The 21,264-nt window shown below is 43.3% G+C and overlaps 1 protein-coding gene across 1 annotated transcript in view; it reads right to left on the minus strand.

The window, feature by feature from the left end:
* Nucleotides 1-1,060: 1,060 nt before the first annotated feature.
* The window catches only part of LOC124594279 (probable RNA-binding protein 46), a 57,641-nt gene continuing 37,437 nt past the window's right edge, over nt 1,061-21,264 (minus strand). The window contains exons 4-6 of the mRNA XM_047132645.1: nt 17,884-18,134; nt 6,340-6,405; nt 1,061-1,064 (exon numbers count right to left, since the gene is read on the minus strand). Of these exons, the coding sequence (XP_046988601.1) occupies nt 1,061-1,064; nt 6,340-6,405; nt 17,884-18,134 (321 nt within the window). The remainder of the gene's footprint in view (nt 1,065-6,339; nt 6,406-17,883; nt 18,135-21,264) is intronic.

The raw sequence follows: 21,264 nt of genomic DNA on the forward strand, positions 1-21,264 counted from the left end.
AATTATAACCTTTAGTTGGAACAAGAATACAATAAAACAAATACTACAGTTAGATACTGTGTGCACCTGTTGAGGCAGCGTAACTCACAGTGTGCACGTTAATCGGGTTATATTTATCGCGTATTTGAGGATGGGAACTCTTAGCGACTTTCAACAATTTTTACCCATAATTTCAAACCTTTTCAAACACTTTTCTCGCCGACACACCCCACAAAATGATGAAAGGAAGAAAGTTTATCACTTACAATGTTTTCGTGGTTCTTGCAGCTAAAGTGCAACATCGGGTATGGCATTTTAATTGATTATTTTTTCAGTACTAACTCCAGTTGCAAAGCATTTTGCAGATAGTAACTGTAAATAACACTGAATGTATCTGCAAAATTATATCATTGTACGACACATAGGTCGGGAGAGGTGACGTTTCATACATTGGAGTTCGACTCTTTAAAGAATGAGTGTTTGGGGATTCACTGGTATGGGACAGAAGCTTGAGCAGAAAATGTGTTAGCAACCGGTTCACATTCTCTCGGAACAGGAAAGAAAGTGTTAAAATTCGACCGTGATCACGCGTAATACTACACGCTATTAAGCTAGTGGGACAGGTGTTGGCACAAGATCAGCGACTATCTCTAAAACTGATATCTGGGAATTGGCGGTTAAACAGGGGCAGTGTCAACGAGATTATTCGAGAAAATCTGGGTAACCAGGAGAGATATGCCGAATTTCATGCCGACAGACTCACTGGCAGAATGCAACACAGCCAGAAGCTGCTCGGGATTTGTTTGATACTTGTAAGTGGGATCCATTCCGACTATTCTACAAGCCGAAAATCACAGTGCAATAGGCCTTTTGTTACTACTCTGATTTGTCGCAGGTGTTTGCAGACAAGTTTTCAGCGGCTTTATATAGGTCGTGGGTGTTGGGGAAACGTAAAGTAGATATGCAACAGTGGTAAGGCATGTTTTCCTGTGGAAACACTAGTTGCTAATAATATTTATAATTAAGTCTCTAGTGCTGGTGAACATAATATGGAAAGAAAGCATGTACTGACTGAACTGAATTACCTGAAATGAAATTAATGGTATCAAATCAATAAGTATAATAACGAGAAAAAATCTGTGTGAATTCCCTCCAGAAGTGCAGAACCTGCAGGGTAATGAATATCTGGTGACGAATGAAAATTCGTGTTAGACATGGATCCGATCCTGAATCTGATACGTGAAGCCACCTTTGCCATAAAACTATGTGAAGATGCCTCCAATCCTGACTTAACCTTTCATGTGCACTGTTGTTTCCGTCCCATTACTTCCAAACAATTGATGTACGAACCTATGGTAGTGGTGTTATTACCACAAAGCTTATGGGAGAACCTACAGTCGTGGCGTTCGGTAATAACAGGAGGAAACAATTGTATCAGTGAAAATCTGAGTTAGGTGTGACGCCGTGATCAAAAAGCGCAATGATAAAGATGGTGGAAGAAGATTTAAGTTTTTGAACACGTTCATACGGTTGGGAAAATTCAGAAACCAAGTTTTGCCGACAAAATTTATGTTGACTGACCTTTCCGTAGTGAAAAACGTTTGAAAATTTCGGACTTTCTTGTTTTTCAAACAATCTCAGTTTCTTGTGCTCCTAGCGCTTTGGCGTCTATTTTCCTCTCAATAGAGCACAAAATTCTCTACAACTCTGGTTATACCACTTTTTTCTGTACCCAGTTCGTAAAAAATAACTATTTTTAAAACTTTGTGCAAAATGGGAAAATGCTAAGTTTCTGTGCACTTTTATACCAGTTTCTATTTATATAGTGGATATATGTTATGTTATACACTGTAACTTAATATCTCACTTTACGGCATGGCTAGAACATACAGCATCGCTTACATTACATTTATTAGCTACCAACACAGTCAGGTCAGATTACGTGAAGCTTGATTTTGTGGCATGTACGCCGCACGTTTTTTATTGTTGAAAAACGTTAACTATCAGTTATTAGAAAAAAGGGTTTATGAATTGTTACTAAAGTAGATTACACTGCTTGTATTCCAAGGCGGTGGAGCGAGATTTTCTTTGGTGACTTCCCACAACGCGCTCACAGCTATTACCACACAACAAGAAGGTTAGTACATTACTGTAGTGATTTCCTTGCAGCATGTTTTCGTGATATTGTGATGCTAAAAATGAGTGCGTGTAATATGAGTGATGAAATTTGCTACTGTATTTGATGGGTACCCATGCGAGGAAGAACAATGCGCACAAAGAGTGCTGCGAGAACTCGTGGGTCTGGAAAACGTTCTTCGGTTGAAGTTGTAGATGAATCAGAGATGCTAAACCAAGTCTCTCTGGACAAGTTTTTGTACGATGAATCGCTTGATCACACTTCCCAAAAAAGAATTTCGGAAATGTAGTATGGAATTGGACCAGGCACAAGAAGATGCTTGACGTTATGATAGTAACATCTGCCACTACAAGAACCGACGATTTTGGAAGATTGGTCACAGTGGGAGAAGATATTGACCTTCATGTGCACATGAATATTTCAGGACAAGCCAATGAAAACTTATTTTTTTCTAAAGCCAGAAGGAGCAAGCGCAGAATACAAGTGGTTTTGCACTGCATGCTACAAGTTCGATTCTAACATTCAGTGCACTCACTCAATTAGTGGGTGTGGTACGACAACTGCTTTTTTGGTCAAGGATATATAATTAATATAATGAATATGCAAGCGCAGCACTTGGCACGTTCAAGAAACCAGACGCTATCCGTGAATAAATAATAATAGCTGGAGGACAGTGTATTATCGCATTATATAGTTGAGATGTAAGTTGTTCCAAGACTATAGACGATTTGCGGTACCAGATATTCGCCAAGTTTGCCATAAAAGCAAACAATCTTGCAAGATCGCCGCCCACAAAAGATGCTGCGCAACATTATTTGTTACGGAGATAACCAGCGAGTCCAAAGCTTTATGGGAAATTGGAAACCTGAAGAACGAGGCTGGACACAGTAGCCACGGTCCGAGGCCTGTTGTAATGAGACAAGATCCGACGCCTGAGTCAGTTCTTCACCTTGTTTCGTGCTCATATAAGTTGAGATATGACGGAAAGTGCTCTGCAGAAAGATAGGTTTAAAATTTCTTTCATTTGCAACAGCTGCAGTATAGTCAACTGTGAAAACGTGCCAGATTTTTGTAGGAAGAAAGTGAACAAGAAGTAGATTTTACGGAAATTATTGACGAAACAGGCATCGAAATCAACGAACCTTCGAGGCTGAATTATTGTTGGAAGAACACGTCCACTCGGACACTTGCTTGATCTACTTATCCTTATTCTACTCAAGGAATTTCCGCTGACACCGAGAAACCTCAAGTGCACCTATGGGTGATGTACACTGTCAGAAGTATTACACATCCAGAAGTGCTATTAATAAGTGTTAGTACATGTTAATACCGTTTCAATTATAATAAAGACACCTACGGTCCATTTGTATTACATAGTTTCTTTACACAAGTATAATTAGCTACCTATTTTGGTCTGACTATTTCAGCTTATAATAATGTTCTTCAAACCAATGGCGAACAATTGCGGCCAGGTGACATGGCTCATTGGCATCAATAAAAATTCCATCGTTGTTTGAGAACATGAAGTTCATGAATAGCTGCAAATGTTCTCAAAGTAGGCAAATATTACCATTTTCAGTCAAGGATCGGTTCAGTCGGACCAGAGGATCCAGTCCATTTCATACGGCCCACACCATTATGGAGGCACGCACAGTGCCTTGTTGACAACTTGGGATCGTGGCTTCGTGGGGTCTGCACCACACTCGAACCCTACCAGCAGCTCTTACCAACTGAAATCGGGAGTCATCTGACAAGGCCACGGTTTTCCAGTCGTCTGGGGTCCAGCCGACTTGGTCACGGGCCCACGAGAAGCGCTCTAGGCGATGTCGTGCTGTTAGGAAACCCACTCGCGTCTGCCCTGCGCTACCATAGTCCACTAACGCCAAATTTCGCCGCACTGTCCTAACGACCACGTCCCACATTGATTTCAGGGGTTATTCCACGCTATGTTGCTTGTCTGTTAGCCCTGACAACTCTACGCAAAAGCCGCTGCTGTCGGTGGTTAAGTGAAGGCCGTCGGCCACTGCGTTGCTCGTGGTGACAGGTAACGCCTGAAATTTGGTATTTTCGGCACACTCTTGACACTATGCTATGCTCACGGAATATTTAATTTCCTAACGCTTTCCGAAATGGAATGTCCCATGCGTCTAGCTCTAACTGCCATTCCGCATTCAAAGTCTGCTAATTCCCATCGTCCGCCCATACTCACGTAGGAAACCTTTTCAAATGGATCTCCTGAGAACAAATGACAGCTCCATCAATGAACTGACTTTTTATACCTTGTGTACGCGATACTACCGCCATCTGCATATGTGCACTTCGCTACGACTTTCGTCACCTCAGCGCATAACATAATGAGTAAATGATGTGGTTTTATAAATGTGCATGAGTCAGGGCTGAAATGCCCTGGATCTTAACGTCGACAAGTGCAAAGTGAGAAGCAGAATTCCAATATATCACATTAAACAAACATATTTCCACTATATAAACAGAAACTGAAATAAAATCGCTCAAAATCTATGTATTTTGCCATTTTGCTCAAAATTTGAAAATTTGATTTTTTTACAAATTGTAGCGCCCTTGGTGTTGAGTATAGAAAAAACATTTAGTAATCATATTCGTAAAGAATTTCGTGGTCTTTGAAAAGTAAAGCAGACATCAAAGGGCTAGAACTGAATTTTTTTGAAAAAATGAAAGAAGTCCGAAATTTTCGAAGTTTTTGACTATAGCAAGTTTACCCATTATAAATTTTGTTGTCAAAACTTCGTTTTCCAATCTTTCCAACCATACAGACGAGTTAAAAAAGAAAAATTCTTTTACCTGCACCTTTCACTAGGCATATCCTCTATTTCACTGGGCTAGTAAGGTAACTGCCGACAATGAGTAAGAGATCAGGGCTCGAATGTAGGTGCTGTAGAAACTTTCATTTGTCACGATATATTCGTTAAAACCTAAACTACTAACTGTTACAAACACACCTTTCTCATAAATTTTATTTTATTTTTTTATTTATTTTTTTTATATTCGCACCTTGCAAACATGAGCTTCATTCCATGTTGAACGCCAGAGGGTGAGTATACCAGCTTAAGTCTCGGCAAAGGACTTATCTTTTCGATACTAGCTACGGGGAACTTCAATAAATAATGCAAAACTTTTCTTTCTCCATCCAAATGCGATATTTGCTGTGGGACATCATGGAATATTCCCGCTTCAGCCTCTTTAGTTACATGAAATTCCGATATGTGGCTGCTCTATACGTAGCCTTCAGAATGGCGTCTGTAACGGAAGTGCGGTCGAAGCAGAGAGCTGTCAATGAGTTTCAGGGGCGCTTGCACAGTGTGTACAGAGACCTGGCACTGAATAAACGCATGGTGAGTCGTTGGGCCAGGCGTTTCTCATCATCGTATCGAGGTCGCCCAAACCTGTCCGATCCGCCGCGTGTCGGCTGGCCGCACACTGCTGTGGCTCTTGCAGTGTTGGAACGTGCGGACACTCTCATTCTAGATGTTCGACGGATCAAAAACACTTCGCTGCTCAATTGGAGTCTCCGCTGGTAGTGTTGACACTCGTCCACCAGCTGGGGAACTCAGAGGTGTGGGCCTGCCGAGTTCCTCGTCACCTAACAGAAGACCACGCAAAGAGCAACGAAGGGTCATCTGTGTGGAACTGCCTGCGCGTTACGAGGCTGATTGTGACAAGGCGTCACACACATCTGCGCAGTCCAGAGGAGCTCACAAAATATTCTTCCTCATGCACTGTGCAGACCAGATTTTGCACCTTCCGAGGTCTATGTGTTTGGCCCAATGAAGGGTGCATTCTGTGGGAAGCAATACGTGGATGATGTTGAGGTTACTGACACAACAAGACGTCGGCTCCGTCGTCGACCAGTAGAGTGGTAACATACGGGCATACAAGCCCTCCCAGTAAGGTGGCGCAAGGCAGTCGCATTGGACGGAGATTATACTGAAAAATAGGGTTTTGTGGTAAAAGAGTGGGGAATAACACGGTGTACCGGAATCCTGAATAAAGCCGTCCTGCTGTCAGAAAAAAAAGTGTTGCATTACTTACTGAACGCTCCTAGTACAAGAAACAAAGGAGTCTAAGCTAGTGCCGCAGCCTGGAGCGTTATACACTGAGTATGTACCTGCAGAGGAGGCGGTGGGGCGGCGCGGCGGCCTGCAGACGGCGCCGAGGGCAGCGGCGGCGGCTGCGCTTTGGGGGGCCTGCCGCCGGCGACGGCGCCCGTCACCGCTCTCAGCGTGCGCCGGCCTCCGTCGGGCACCTCCTGCCTGCAACCGTAACGCACACACCACTGCCAGCGATCTTTAATATTCGACAAAGCGAACCGCAGACCAGAGCGTACCCAGATGTAACCCGCAAACACAAGCACACAGCAATCAGTCGCAATCCTATTAGTTTTTCTTACTCTTGTATATCTAGTTTTCACCGGTTCCCGTGAGATCACCGAAGTTAAGCGCTGTAGGGCGTGGCCGGCACTTGGATGGGTGACCATCCAGCCGCCATGCGCTGTTGCCATTTTTCGGGGTGCACTCAGCCTCGTGATGCCAATTGAGGAGCTACTCGACCGAATAGTAACGGCTCCGGTCAAAGAAAACCATCATAACGACCGGGAGAGCGGTGTGCTGACCACACGCCCCTCCTATCCGCATCCGCAACTGAGGAAGACACGGCGGTCGGATGGCCCCCGGTAGGCCCCTTGTGGCCTGAAGACGGAGTGCTTTGTATATCTAGTTTTCGACTACAAATAGCCGTCTTCAGCGCATTTGAGTTACAATATAACGAACTCGCGGCATTACATGTCACCTAAACATCTTACTGTCACCACATGCAGAAGGAAACTGAGTAATAAAAACTAATCAGAATGAGACTGATTGCTGTGTGCCTCTTCTACCTTATAGTGTACGGTCACTGTGCGCAACAGTTCCTTATAGAATCAAAATTGGAAGTAACTCAGTCACGTGAGCTTGCCGAGGTCTGCGTGCTGAACGTTCACAAACGATGCGACTTATGCATACTGTACGTGGGCCCTAACTTGGTATATGCGATCGCAGCGCGCTCCAGCGGGAGTTGTTGATTGTATCTGGCTTGTAAATCACCCTGTTTAAGAAATGGACGGGCGTAAAACTTCCATATTAGCGCTATTAAGACGCACTTTCCTCCCTCGTCCATATGCTGGTCAGGTTGTTATGTCTGTAGTATACATAAATACAAACTTCAGCATCCCTGAAAATATTGTAACGCAAAAAGGAACGTAACGTGCCCAGTCAGTTAGGACATCGGCTTATAAAAATTCCACTACAAATAGTGCGATACAAATTTACAATAGTTTTCCACATAAGGTAAAAAATATTTCATCATTTGCACTTTTTAATAAAACCCTAAGGTAATTCTTACTCGGTCACTGTTTCTAATTAGAAGTAAAAATCTCCACATGTGAATTACAAAACTTAAAACAAAAAAGGGCAAAATATCGTACTACAAGTACTGCAAGGTGTCCTGTAGATTACGCCAATCGAACAAACTCACCCCTCCAAAACGGCGCCCTTATATTTACATAATACTGAACATTACAGTAAATATTTATATTAAACTAATGAGAACGTATCAGAAGCTATTAAAAAAGCGAAGGTTATAAGAAATAATTTCGGGGTGCAGTGGGACGTGAACCACCAACATTTCAAAATTTCGCTGCAAAATTGTGACGCTACCAATAACGCCATCATGACCACCACAAGCGTTGTAAGACCAGATGTAGCTTGTTACCACGTCCTGAAAGCATTAATTGAAGCTATATTACTAACAGAAATTTAATTATAACAAACTGCACGAATATGACGTTTCTCGTCATGTTATTACAACGAATCATACAATTAACGAAGGGTTTTCGAAAGCTACCCAGTCTTTTGACGCTCAGAAACGGCATATGTAATACGGCTTTCAACTGGAAGCCAATATGGCGCCTCACAATTCTGCACGGAAGGCGGATGGCATGCATGTGACGTAGGGTGGGTTTTGCTGTCTCACTGGGAAGAGGAGATTAGTGTTTAACGTCCCGTTGACAACGAGGTCATTAGAGACGGAGCGCAAGCTCGGATTAGGGGAGGACAGGGAAGGAAATCGGCCGCGCCCTTTCAAAGGAACCATCCCGACATTTTCCTGAAGTGATCTAGGGAAATCACGGAAAGCCTAAATCAGGATGGCCGCACGCGGGATTGAACCGTCGTCCACCCGAATGCGAGTCCAGTGTGCTAACCACAGCGCCACCTCGCTCGGTGCCTTCTCGCTGGTTAACGTTCAACCTCACGTTCAGAATATCTGACAGGATAGATATTGCTCTGCACGTTCTGAAAGACTTCCCAACGTGCTGTTCCACGCTATGACGTCAGAAACTCGGCACGCTCAACGTTCGAATGCACAGTCCGCGCAACGACGGAATAAGTACAGAACAGCGCACGTTGTTACCTCGCTGTCCTGGCACTGAAGGCGATAACGTCATTAAAATTACTGACGATGAAAAGCAGAAATGAGTCACAGTGCTGACACAAAATGGTAACGGACCGTGCAAGCAAAACGTTCAAGGTGACTACGTCGGTGCTGCGCAAATTACGGGTCGAGGCACACGATGCTGAACGGAGCGGGATTCGGGTAGGTAGGGACTTCAAAACGTAAGTCGAACATCTCGACCCACGCTAAGACACTGCGTAAAAGGAGTGGTGCATTGTCAAATGAGACTACATGATCTTAGTTTCCTGCGGATACTGTTCTGTCGGGGCACGGTCAGCAGGGTGCATCACACTATGCAACTTAAATGGCGCAACCAATAGAAATGCACTCCAACGTTGAAGTACCCAGGACACTACGATTCCTTTGGGTAACACATCTAAATTGCACACAGATTCACCGTGAAATTCTGCAGGTATCTGAACCAAATGCAATGTTGCATCCAGTCGTAGTAAAATGATGCCAACATTTAAAGAAGGTCGCAAAGACGTCCGTGATGCTGATCTTGGACCACGTGATTTCCATCTTTTCTCCAAGCTGAAATAACATCTGGGGCCAAAGAGATTTTCTTGCCATCAGGACGTTCATAGAGCGGTTCACGAATGGTTTCGTGAACGACGAGCGGATACCTATTGGCGAGGAACTGAATCATTAGTACAATGATCTGATTGCTGTTTACAGGCACTTGGTGACTACTTTGAAATATATTGTCAAGTATCTGAGTCCCTTAAAGTATAGTGCAATATTCAATAAAAGTTACTTGGCCTGCGATAATGAGTTAAACTCAATTTTGAGTTACATTTTTATTAACGCCATGATTACGTGAATGGTACACAGTACTTGTTTTTGAACAGTTCTGAAGAGAGGAGTCGATTACCGAAGGAAATATATAGGGAGCGATTTAACGCACCGAAAAAAGTTACAAGAATGTCAACCATGTTGCTTATTATCCCCCTGAGAATTAAACAATATTTTCTTGATACATTTATTTTGCTTCTGGACAAAAAGTTATTTCGGTTGGTGAAGATTAATCAGATACTCTGAATAAATGAAGCGGTGAAAAATGTCGAAGCTCAATGACGCTGTTCGCGAATGATGCTGTTGTATACAGTGAGCCGGCCGGCGTGGCCGAGCGGTTCTAGGCGCTACAGTCTGAAACCATGTGATCGCTACGGTCGCAGGTTCGAATCCTGCCTCGGGCATGGATATGTGTGATGTCCTGAGGTTGGTTAGGTTTAACTAGTTCTAAGTTCTAGGGGACTGATGACCTCAGAAGTTACGTCCCATAGTGCTCAGAGCCATTTTTTTGTATACACTGAAATGGCATCGCTAGGAAATTGTAACCAAAGAAGGAAGACTCGCAAAGGATCGATGCTAGTTGCAGAAATTGCCAGTTGACCCTCGACATACATAAAAGTAAAGTATTGCTCATAAATAGGCGGAAACATCCGTTACTATCTGATTTCACTTTCACTGGAGACTGTGGCATCAGTTAAATATCTCGAAAAATTTGGACGTAGCGATTTATTATTAATTTTTTATTTATTTATTGTTCCGTGGAACCAAATTAATGAGAAGTCTCTATGGTCATGGAACGAGTCAATACATGAAATTATAACACGATAGTAGAAACAGATAAAATGAAATATAAGTAACATATTCAGGCGACAATTCGTAAGTTTAAATAAGGAAAATCAACAATGTAACACTTGAATTTGCTTAATTTTTTAGCTCTTCCAGGAGCTCCTCGACAGAATAGAAGGAGTGAGCCATGAGGAAACTCTTCAGTTTAGACTTAAAGTGTTTGGGCTACTGCTGAGATTTTTGAGTTCTTGTGGTAGCTTATTGAAAATGGATGCAGCAGAATACTGCACTCCTTTCTGCACAAGAGTCAAGGAAGTGCATACCACACGCAGATTTGATTTCTGCCTAGTATTAACTGAGTGAAAGTTGCTAACTCTTGGGAATAAGCTAATATTGCTAACAACAAATGACATTAAAGAAAATATATACTGTGAGGGCAATGTCAGAATTCCCAGTCTATTAAACAGGGATCGACAAAAGGTTCTAGAACTTACACCACACATAGCTCGAACAGCCCGTTTTTGAGCCAAAAATATCCTTTTCGAATCAGAAGAATTACCCCAAAAAATAATACCATATGACATAAGAGTATGAAAATATGCGAAGTAGACTACTTTTCGTGTTGAACTGTCACTTATTTCAGATACTGTTCTAATGGTAAATAAAGCAGCATTTGGTTTCTGAACAAGATCCTGGACATGGGCTTTCCAAAACAGCTTACTATCTATCCGAACGCCTAGGAACTTGAACTGTTCCGTCTCGCTTATAATATGCCCATTCTGTCTGATCAAAATATCGGTTCTTGTGGAAGTGTGAGTTAGAAACTGTAAAAACTGAGTCTTACTGTGATTTAGCATCAAACTATTTTCCACAAGCCACGAACTTATTTCATGAACTACATTATTTTTTACTGTTTCAATATTACACACAAGATCCTTCACTATCAAGCTGGTGTCATTAGCAAACAGAAATATTTTTGAATCACCTGTAATACTAGAAGGCTTATCATTTATATAAATAAGAAACAGCAGTGGCCCCAGCACCGACCCTTGGGGAACGCCCCACTTAACAGTGCCCCCATTGGGACTGAACATCACTACCACTCTCAATATTGCGGAGAATTACCTTCTGCTTTCTGTTTTTAAAGTAAGAAGCGGAGCAATTGTAAGCTACTCCCCTTACTCCATAATGGTCCAACTTCAGCAGTAATATTTTGTGGTCAACACGTTCAAAAGCCTTCGTTAAATCAAAGAAAACACCTAGCGTTCGCAACCTTTTATTTAATCCGTCCAAAACCTCACAGAGAAAATAGAATATAGCATTTCCAGTTGTTAAGCTATTTCTAAAACCAAACTGTACAATTGACAGCAAATTATGTGAATTTAAATGCTCCACTAACCTTGTACATACAACCTTCTCGATAACTTTAGCAAACACCGATGGCATAGAAATAGGTCTATAATTGTCAACGTTATCCTTGTCTCGCTTTTTATAAATGGCTTCACTACCGAGTACTTTAATCGGTCAGGAAACCGACCACTCCTAAAGGAAAAGTTACAGATATGGCTAAGTACTGGGCTAACATACATAGAACAATACTTCAGTATTCTGCTAGATACCCCGTCATATCCATGAGAGTTCTTGGTCTTTAGTGATTTAATTATTAACTCAATCTCCCTCTTGTCAGTATCATGGAGGAGCATTTCAGGTAACAGTCTCGGAACACTTTTTTCTACGAGCGCTATATGATTCCCTGTTGGGACTAGGTTTCTATTTAGTTCACCTGCTATATTCAGAAAGTGATTATTAAATATTGTACATAAATGTGACTTATCAGTAACACGGACATTCCCACTACGCACTGATTCTATATCCTCGACCTGTCTCTGCAGACCAGCCACTTCCTTTACGATTGACCATATGGTTTTAATTTTATCCTGTGACTTAGCTATTCTATCTGCATACCACATACTTTTTGCCTTCGTAATAACTTTTTTAAGCACCTTACAATACTGTTTGTAATGGGCTGCTGCATTTGGATTTTGACTGTTTCTAACGTTTTGGTATAATTGCCACTTTGTTCTACAGGATATTCTTATACCTCTAGTCAGCCACCCAGGCTGCCTGTTTGTGCTCTTAGGCCTACCCTGTTTTGAACGTTCTAACGGACTTTCAAATAGCACGAGAAAAGTCTTGAGGAAAGCATTATATTTATCGTCTACTGTATCCGCCCTATAAACATCTTCCCACTCTTGTTCCTTGATAAGGTTCACAAAGTTCTCTACAGCAACTGGATCAGCTTTCCTAAAAAGTTGATAACTATATTTAACATGTGTTGCAGCACAAAAATCTTTTAGTGTTGCATAAAAGTAAATGTAGGAGAGGGGGATACGAGACGTATCCATATTAAAGGGAAGAATTAACAAGACGTCAGTCCACCGACAAAGAAAGTAACTTACAAAACTTTCATTCGTACGAGAATACATGAAAATTTGGATACTTTTTTCCCGATACTGTAGCAACACTTTTATTTAAGTGAAAGTATGCGAAATACGTTACTAGAGTTAGTTATTAATGTATTACTATCCTGTATCAGATTAACTCCTCCATGTAGATTTGAACATCATTTTTTCTGCAAAAGCAACGCTTGAAATAACGGGCGCAAGGAGCGCGTGTTGCTCGACAGGTTTCCTCGCATTGTTGGAAGACCTCGGCTGACTCATGTAAACCACTACAAGCGGAGACGGCAGTTCTAATGGATGCACGGCCAAACATGGACACCGGTTTCCTGAATTTTCTTCAAAGAACAGCAAAACCGCATAGTGCAAAACCTTGTAAAATTTCCCCTTTTGCTCCTCTTTTATTGTACCATGAAGATACTCAAATACACAAAGCCATTTCCGGTTTTATACGGGTTCATGGCGTTGTGCATTACAATGTGGTTTACTGTTGAGATTCCTCGAGCGAACGTTTCTAGAAGTCGACGAACTTTTGGCTTACCCTACGCATCTCTCACCAAAAGACGATGACAGTGAAAATAGAAGAGTCGAACTCACAGGGAGGCTTACGGACAGGTGACGGTGACAAACGAAGTACCCTCTGTATGCAGAATATAGCAGTAAATGTAATTATACCGACGGTAAATCGACGGGATAGCGCAGCGCGTTAACGTGCCGATTCCAGGATACGGGCATGGAATCCGATGGGGCTTTAAAGCACTGTACGCGCATAGGCATCGGCACATGGCGTTGTCGCCTCCAGCGAATGTGAGAGCGACTGAGTCTTGTGGAACCGTGGGGGAGCTGTTCACACGTGGAGTTGACGCCGCGGGACTGGCACAGTGTCACCTTGGACGGAAGTTCGGCAGCAGCATTTATAGTAGATGTTCACGCCATGTGCGTGTGAAGTGGAGTTGGAGTTTTACCTGGCGTTAAAACTGGGCACTGATAGGAATGTGTTACGCTTGCCGCCTGGATAATTCTCAGTCGAGATTACGAGTGTGCGCGCTCTTGAATGGACTGCCAGGTGTCAAACGTCAACGGGCGCAATGTATACGGCTCGTGTCATCTGGTAAACGGCCGAATGTCACCGTACTGCTTGTGGATTTTTATTGTGGCAAGGGAAGGACATAGCAAACGAATAAGCGGTGAGCGTTACAGTTAATACGCAAACATTTGTCAGCTTTGCTATTAATGTACACCACAGATTAATCTTGTTCAACAGTTTCAGGGTGTTTGAGGACACGCTGTTCAAGTCTGTGCTATGAATATACACTCTATGCCCAGACGATTCCCCGAGTTTTGCATTTTGGTTTTGGCATTGCGCTGTTAAGTTTTAAGTACTAATGTTGATGTTTATTGGTCTAGACATTGTAAAAAGAAATAAACATATACACTGAAGAGCCAAAGGCCGGCCGGTGTGGCCCTGCGGGTTCTAGGCGCTTCAGTTTGGAATCGCGTGACTGCTACGGCCACAGGTTCGAATCCTGCCTCGGGCATGGATGTGTGTGATGTCCTTAGGTTAGTTAGGTTTAAGTAGTTCTAAGTTCTAGGGGACTGATGACCTCAGATGTTGAGTCCCATAGTGCTCAGAGCCATTTGAACCATTTTTTGAAGAGCCAAAGAAACAGGTTCACCTTTCTAATATTGTGTCGGGCCCCCGCGACCACGCAGAAGTGCCGTTACACGACGTGGCATGGACTAGACCAATGTCTGAAGTAGTGCTAGAGGGAACTGACACCATGAATTCTGCAGGGTTGTCCATAAATCCGTAGGAGTACGAGGGGTGAAGATCTCTTCTGAACAGCACGTTGCAAAACATTCCAGATATGCTCAATAACGCTTCTGTCTGGGGAGTTTGGTGGCCAGCAGAAGTGTTTAAACTCAGAAGAGTGTTCCTGGGGCCACTCTGTAGCAATTCTGGACGTATGGAATGTCTGCATTGTCCTGCCGGAATTGCCCAAATCCGTCGGAATGCACAATGGGCATGAACGGATGCCTGGATTCATGAGGTTCTCTCCATACCCGTACACGCCCATCCGCTCGATTCAATTTGAAACGAGACTCGTCCGACCAGGCAATATGTTCCAGTCATCAACAGTCCAATGTCGGTGTTAACGGGCCCAAGGGAGGCGTAAAGCTTTCTGTCTGCTCCGAAAGTTCATATCTACGCTGTTTCGTTGAATAGTTCGCAAGCTGACACTTGCTGATTGTACAGCATTGAAATCTGCAGCAGTTTGCGAAAGGATTGCATTTTTGTCACATTGAACGATTCTCTTCAGTCGTCGTTGGTCTCGTTCTTGCAGGGTCTTTTTCCGGCCGCAGCGGTGTCGGAGATTTAATGTTTTACCGGATTATTGATATTCACGGTACACTCGTAAACCGATCGTGCGAGAAAATCCCCAGTTCATCGCTAGCTCGGAGATGCTGTGTCCCATCGATCGTGGGCCGACTGAACACCACGTTCAAACTTACTTAAATCTTGATACACTGCCATTGTACCAGCAGTAACCGATCGGTGCCAGACATTATAGGCGTTGCCGAACGCAGCGCCGTATTTTGCCTGTCTACATATCTCTCTGTATTTGAATACGCATTCCTATACCAGTTCCTGTGGCGCTTCAGTGTATGACTCTTGCCTTGCTAAGTGTTTCTCCTTGTTCCTCTTAGAGAGAGAGAGAGAGAGAGAGAGAGAGAGAGAGAGAGAGAGAGAGAGAGAGAGAGCGATTTTGACTGCACTGCGATTCATGTCAAACAAGGTGCTTTTGAAATAAGGTTCTGGTAAAGTTGTTTTAATCTTTTAATGTCTGAAATTTGTTCAAGCATTGGTACAACATTGTTATTTAAGTCATAGTTACGAGTTGTATTTTATTCAATGGGGGGCCCAGATTTTAAGATTTGCTTTAGTTCCGTTACTTGGTTTTCAGATCACATTACGCAACGAAGTTTCTCGTTCCTTTGGAGTGTAAAGCATATAGTGGCCTGTTTCACTTTAAGACATGTGTTGTAACTGTTTTTTTTTTTTTTACAAGTGCTTTACACTACTGATGAGTGTGATTCGCTATGTATTGTAATTAACCTGTTTGAGAACGCCTACTGCAATCTAGGAGGCCGGATTCGGCATTATTTTTTAGCTGGTACGAGTCGTTGGGTTCCACAAAGGAACTGTATTTAATTTAATGTTTGCATTGTACATGTTTAAAGGAAGATAATTCTTTCCATTGGCGGCCTTTAATGTTACTTTTAATTTTTTGAAGATGGCCCTCGTCCAGAGACCCGTTTGGTTCCACAAAGGTGATGTATTTAATTTAATGTTTGCATTCTACATGTTTAAAGGAAAATAACTGTTTCCCTTGGCGGCCTTTAATGTTGTTTTTAATTGTTTGGAGATGGCTATCGTCCAGAGACGCGGTGCCACAACAAAATCGGCAACGCGAGTTGCTGCCACAGGCATTAGCGAGGGCTCGCTGCAATCTGCAGCAACCAATAGAAGGCACCCCTGAAGACACAGCAGCGCGCTCAGTGTAGTGTCGAGCATGCGATGACAGAATTGATGCGGACGCCCTGAAATCTTTCTCAAAGGATTTTACAGGAACTATTCGGTAAAAAAATTCATTTTTCTTTCACGTACAGCTTTATTAGTCATGTTTATGACGACGTGCCCATTATTTCGTTAATGGTCAAAGCTATTGTGAAGTTTCCATTTAAGTAAGGCACTGCTCGAAATTCGAAAAAGATTGCAATGAAAAATAGGGGTCGCTATGATTTTGCGATTTGTGTATATTGTATAATATATTGCTGTGTATGTAATTTAGCTAAGATACTTAATTTTTCATTAGACTTGGATGGAGGTCTCTGTCACCAATCTCGAGACAACTGATCTGATGCAGGACACTCATTTGAAATGGCGCGCGCCAGCGATAAACGAGAACGAAATATCCACAATATTCTTGATATTTCATAGACATAGACATGAGAATGAGATTCTGGCAAATAATACCATGCAAAGAGGAGAGTACTTTGCCATACGGTTATTATGTGACACTTTGTTATCTATTGTGTTAATCAGCGAACTACACTTTTTGATTTTTAAGAACCGTCGATAGATGGTGAAACGAGAAATTCTATGGGTTTTGGAACAACATAAGCGAAAACATTACACATGTATTTTTGTACTGAGGATGCGCTTCTTCATTAGCTATTGAACTTACTTTTCCTCAGTCCTTTAAATAATAAACTTAATAAACTACTGTTTCAGAATTCTCTCGCAACTACATCTACACAAGATGTTGTTGAGGTGACATTGTGTAAACTCTATTGTGCTTTGGCAAAAGGGGCAAATTTTAACATAGCAATAAGAGAAATGTACTTTTACCCAAAATTTGCCATTCATGGGGTTTCTTCGAAAGCGAAAATAAATTGCTGCTTTTGTTGCTTTTCAGTGTAATTCGTTTCACGAACTAGCAGATAACATAAAAAGCAGATGTGACAGCAGATTTTTTTTTTTTTTGGGTGGTCACCAAGCAAAAGTGGATGTGGAAGGGCTCCGCTTAATATCTACTAAAAATATGAGTGCAGGCTTCACTTCAGGATGGCACTTTCCCCTCAAGCGCTCGGCATTTCCCCTACAGCGTCTGCCTCCAGCCCCCACCACTACTGCTCTCCCCACGTGTGCCCTGCCAATTGCACATCTACCAACGACGGTGTTTTGCGCGCATGCTGTAAATATTCCACGCTCTCACGTGGTAAAGGATTGTATCAAGTCACGTTACTCTCTCATTCAAGTAATAAAGTGAACTGATAAAGTGAAGTGATAAAATAAAATTTTGTAAAAGACTGTCTATGTTTATTTCTCTGCGTGTGCGTCTAGCTCCTTCCACCTCCGAAATCACGGTTGTATCTTGTGGTAGTTTTGAGACAGCACAGTTTTTAGGCGGTTTGCTACATCCAATTAAGTGAATACAGGGCTGTTATCCACGTCCCGCATCAGATGCACGTCGCGCACGTCCTTGGAAAACGTATTCACGTTTGTAAACAGACTTACTCTGCGTGCACTGACACTGCCTCGACGCATACAACAATGCCGACCCCGTGGGGGGGGGGGGGGGGGGGGGGGAGAGTACAAGGCAGAAAGAGAAGAAAGGAGGAGGCAGCGCTACTGACTGTGCGTCCCCGGGCGGCGAGGCGTCGTGCCTGTGTCCGGCGGCGGCGGCGGCGGCGGCGGCGGCGGGCCCCGCGGGCAGCCAGTCGACGCGCAGCCCCACGCAGGCGGCGAGGCGGCGCCGCGCCAGCGCCGCGCTCCGGTGGCTGTCGTACTGCACCACCAGCGACGCGCCGCGCGGCTCCACGCCCACCACGCCGTCCGTCATCCGCTGCAGATCCTGCCACCACCAACGCTGTTCAGACCCTGGCATCTGCGGTACACATCGGCTCACTGTTGCTTTCCGCTTAGTTGCGAATCGATTCTTTTCTTTCTTTCGCGAAACGGTATCGGTCAGATCGTTACGTATCTTTTTGTGAGGTGGCATATAACACTACTGGCCATTAAAATTGCTACACCAAGAAGAAATGCAGATGATAAACGGGTATTCATTCGACAAATATATGATACTAGAACTGACATGTGATTACATTTTCACGCAATTAGGGTGCATAGATCCTGAGAAATCAGTACCCAGAACAACCGCCTCTGGCCGTAATAACGGCCTTGATGCGCCTGGGCATTGAGTCAAACAGAGCTTGGATGGCGTCTACAGGTACAGCTGCCCATGCAGCTTCAACACGATACCACATTTCATCAAGAGTAGTGACTGGCGTATTGTGACGAGCCAGTTGCTCTGCCACTTTTGACCAGACGTTTTCAGTTGGTGAGACATCTGGAGAATCTGCTGGCCAGGGCAGCCGTCGAACATTTTCTGTATCCAGAAAGGCCCGTACAGGACCTGTAACATGCGGTCGTGCATAATCCTGCTGAAATGTAGGGTTTCGCAGGGATCGAATGAAGGGTAGAGCCACAGGTAGTAACACATTTGAAATGTAACGTCCACTGTTCAAATGGCATCCCATACCATCACGCCGGGTGATACGCCAGTATGGCGATGACGAATACACGCTTCCATATGCGTTCACCGTGATGTCGCCAAACACGGATGCGACCATCATGATGCTGTAAACAGAACCTGGATTCATCCGAAAAAATGACGTTTTGCCATTCGTGCACCCAGGTTCGTCGTTGAGTACACCATCGCAGGCGCTCCTGTCTGTGATGCAGCGTCAAGGGTAACCGCAGCCATGGTCTCCGAGCTGATAGACCATGCTGCTGCAAACGTCGTCGAACTGTTCGTGCAGATGCTTGTTGTCTTGCAAACGTCCCCATCTGTTGACTCAGGGATCGAGACGTGGCTGCACGATCCATTACAGCCATGAGGATAAGATGCTTGTAATCTCGACTGCTAGTGATACGAGGCCGTTGGGATCCAGCAAGCCGTTCCGTATTACTCTCCTGAACCCATCGATTCCATATTCTGCCATCAGTCATTGGATCTCGACCAACGCAAGCAGCAATGTCGCAATACGATAAACCGCAATCGCGACAGCCTACAATCCTACCTTTATCAAAGTCGGAAACGTGATTGTACGCATTTCTCCTCCTTACACGAGGCATCACAACAACGTTTCACCAGGCAACGCCGGTCAACTGCTGTTTGTATATGAGAAATCGGTTAGACGTTCCTCATGTGAATGTCCTCATGTGAATGTCTGAAAAGCTAATCATTTGCATATCACAGCGTCTTCTCTCTGTCGGTTAAATTTCGCGTCTGTAGCACCTCATCTTCGTGGTGTAGCAACTTTAATGGCCAGTAGCGTAGTTTGTTCATTTGTATCTCGTATAGGCACATTTGACAAGGTTTACAAATACGTGTGGCTCTGTGGCAGTGTTTCCTAAGATTCGAGTATTAGACGCAGAGGAGTAAAATGAAACTTTCAACTGTGTTTCAGTCACTAAACTAAATTATTTTTAAAATATTGTCGCTGTTACCATTGTTTCGAAAGAATGTAATATGTGTATATGTTTGTTTTGAAATACTACCATTAACGTGTGATACAACGTAGTGGAAGTTAAGAGTTTGTGAAACGAGTATATGTATAAACACTCAGATAGTTGCAGAGATATAAATTTGCATTGTCTGCTTAGATAGAGTTGTTATCAAGCGAAACGTTGGTTTGACCACCACAGTGGTTTACTGCGGTGGGTCCTTTTGGAGGTGGTGTACCCTTCCTTCTTCACATGTTTGAACAGGCTTACTCATTCAGATATGAAGGGCTTATTTCAATAGTGGTACAAGTCCATTTTTGTTCACTTTGAGATACAGAGTCCTAAAGTTAAATGAGCGCTGAAAAATCTGCAGTTGAGATACCAGAAATATTCAAGCATATGGCTTCTTCCTAGAGATGAACCTTTCTTTCTGTTTGTTTGTTTGGATCATTAATTTCAGAAGCATTATAGGCAGAAGAGTGGAGGTTATCGACTTGTACCACTATTGAAATAAGCCCTTCATATATCGGCACCTTCAGTTTAACGCGGACTACGATGTAACTTGGTATTTTGCCCATCTACAAATATTGCCACTGTCGGATTCGAAAGATATGAAAAGTGGAAAAAAAATTAGGACCGATATGGAATCGAACCCCAGCCCTTTGATTCTTTAGTCCAGCATGCAATCATTTTTGTAATAGTCTTTTATGATGTGAAGTGCAATGAATTTCAACTGAACCACCGAGACATAACTCCAGTTGAAAATTGGCGGCGAAATGTGAATTTATATGTGTTTACTATTTCTGTTCATTAACGCACGTGAAGCTGTGATAATTTCACCACACGTTCTATAGCTATAAATTTAGTATGAACTGTTCAGGGCTACAGATCATTTCTGTAAAAGATGTTCAGTCATTATTCGCTGCTTTCGAACGCCACATACTTAACTGTTTACTGCAAATACACTGCCTGGCCAAAAAGCACCTACAAGACATGGTCGAAAAGAGTACGTTATTGTCGTCCATGTTTGGCGTTGTTACCAGTCTTGCTAGAGAATACTAGATGTTGAGTGATCACTGTGATGGACACGGGGAAGCCGCGTACTCAAATGAGACAGCGTTATCAGCGCTGGACAGAGTAAGGCTCCTCATTGGGAGTCTCCATTTGACCGCCTCATCGGATCGTGCAATATTCTGGTTTGTGGGGCTGTCGGATGTGACAGTGACCTTATGCTGGGTGGCATGAAAACTTGATGGCAAGCATGCTCGTCAAGGTTTCGGGCGACTACGTCTTATCATCAAACACTTTATAACCTCTTCGCATACACGAGTGCCATCTGAGAACAAATGATGACCTCCCAGCAACATTTTGAGTCATCCAGCGTCATTGGTCGGAGACTAGTAGCAGCTGGACTAGGAAATCACCGTCCCACGATAGGGTGCCCTTAACACAACAGAAACGGCTGCGCTTGGAGTGGTGCTGTGACCAGCAAGTAGGAACTGCTGATG

This window comes from Schistocerca americana, chromosome 2 (genome assembly GCF_021461395.2).
Source record: "Schistocerca americana isolate TAMUIC-IGC-003095 chromosome 2, iqSchAmer2.1, whole genome shotgun sequence".
NCBI classification, from domain to species: domain Eukaryota; kingdom Metazoa; phylum Arthropoda; class Insecta; order Orthoptera; family Acrididae; genus Schistocerca; species Schistocerca americana.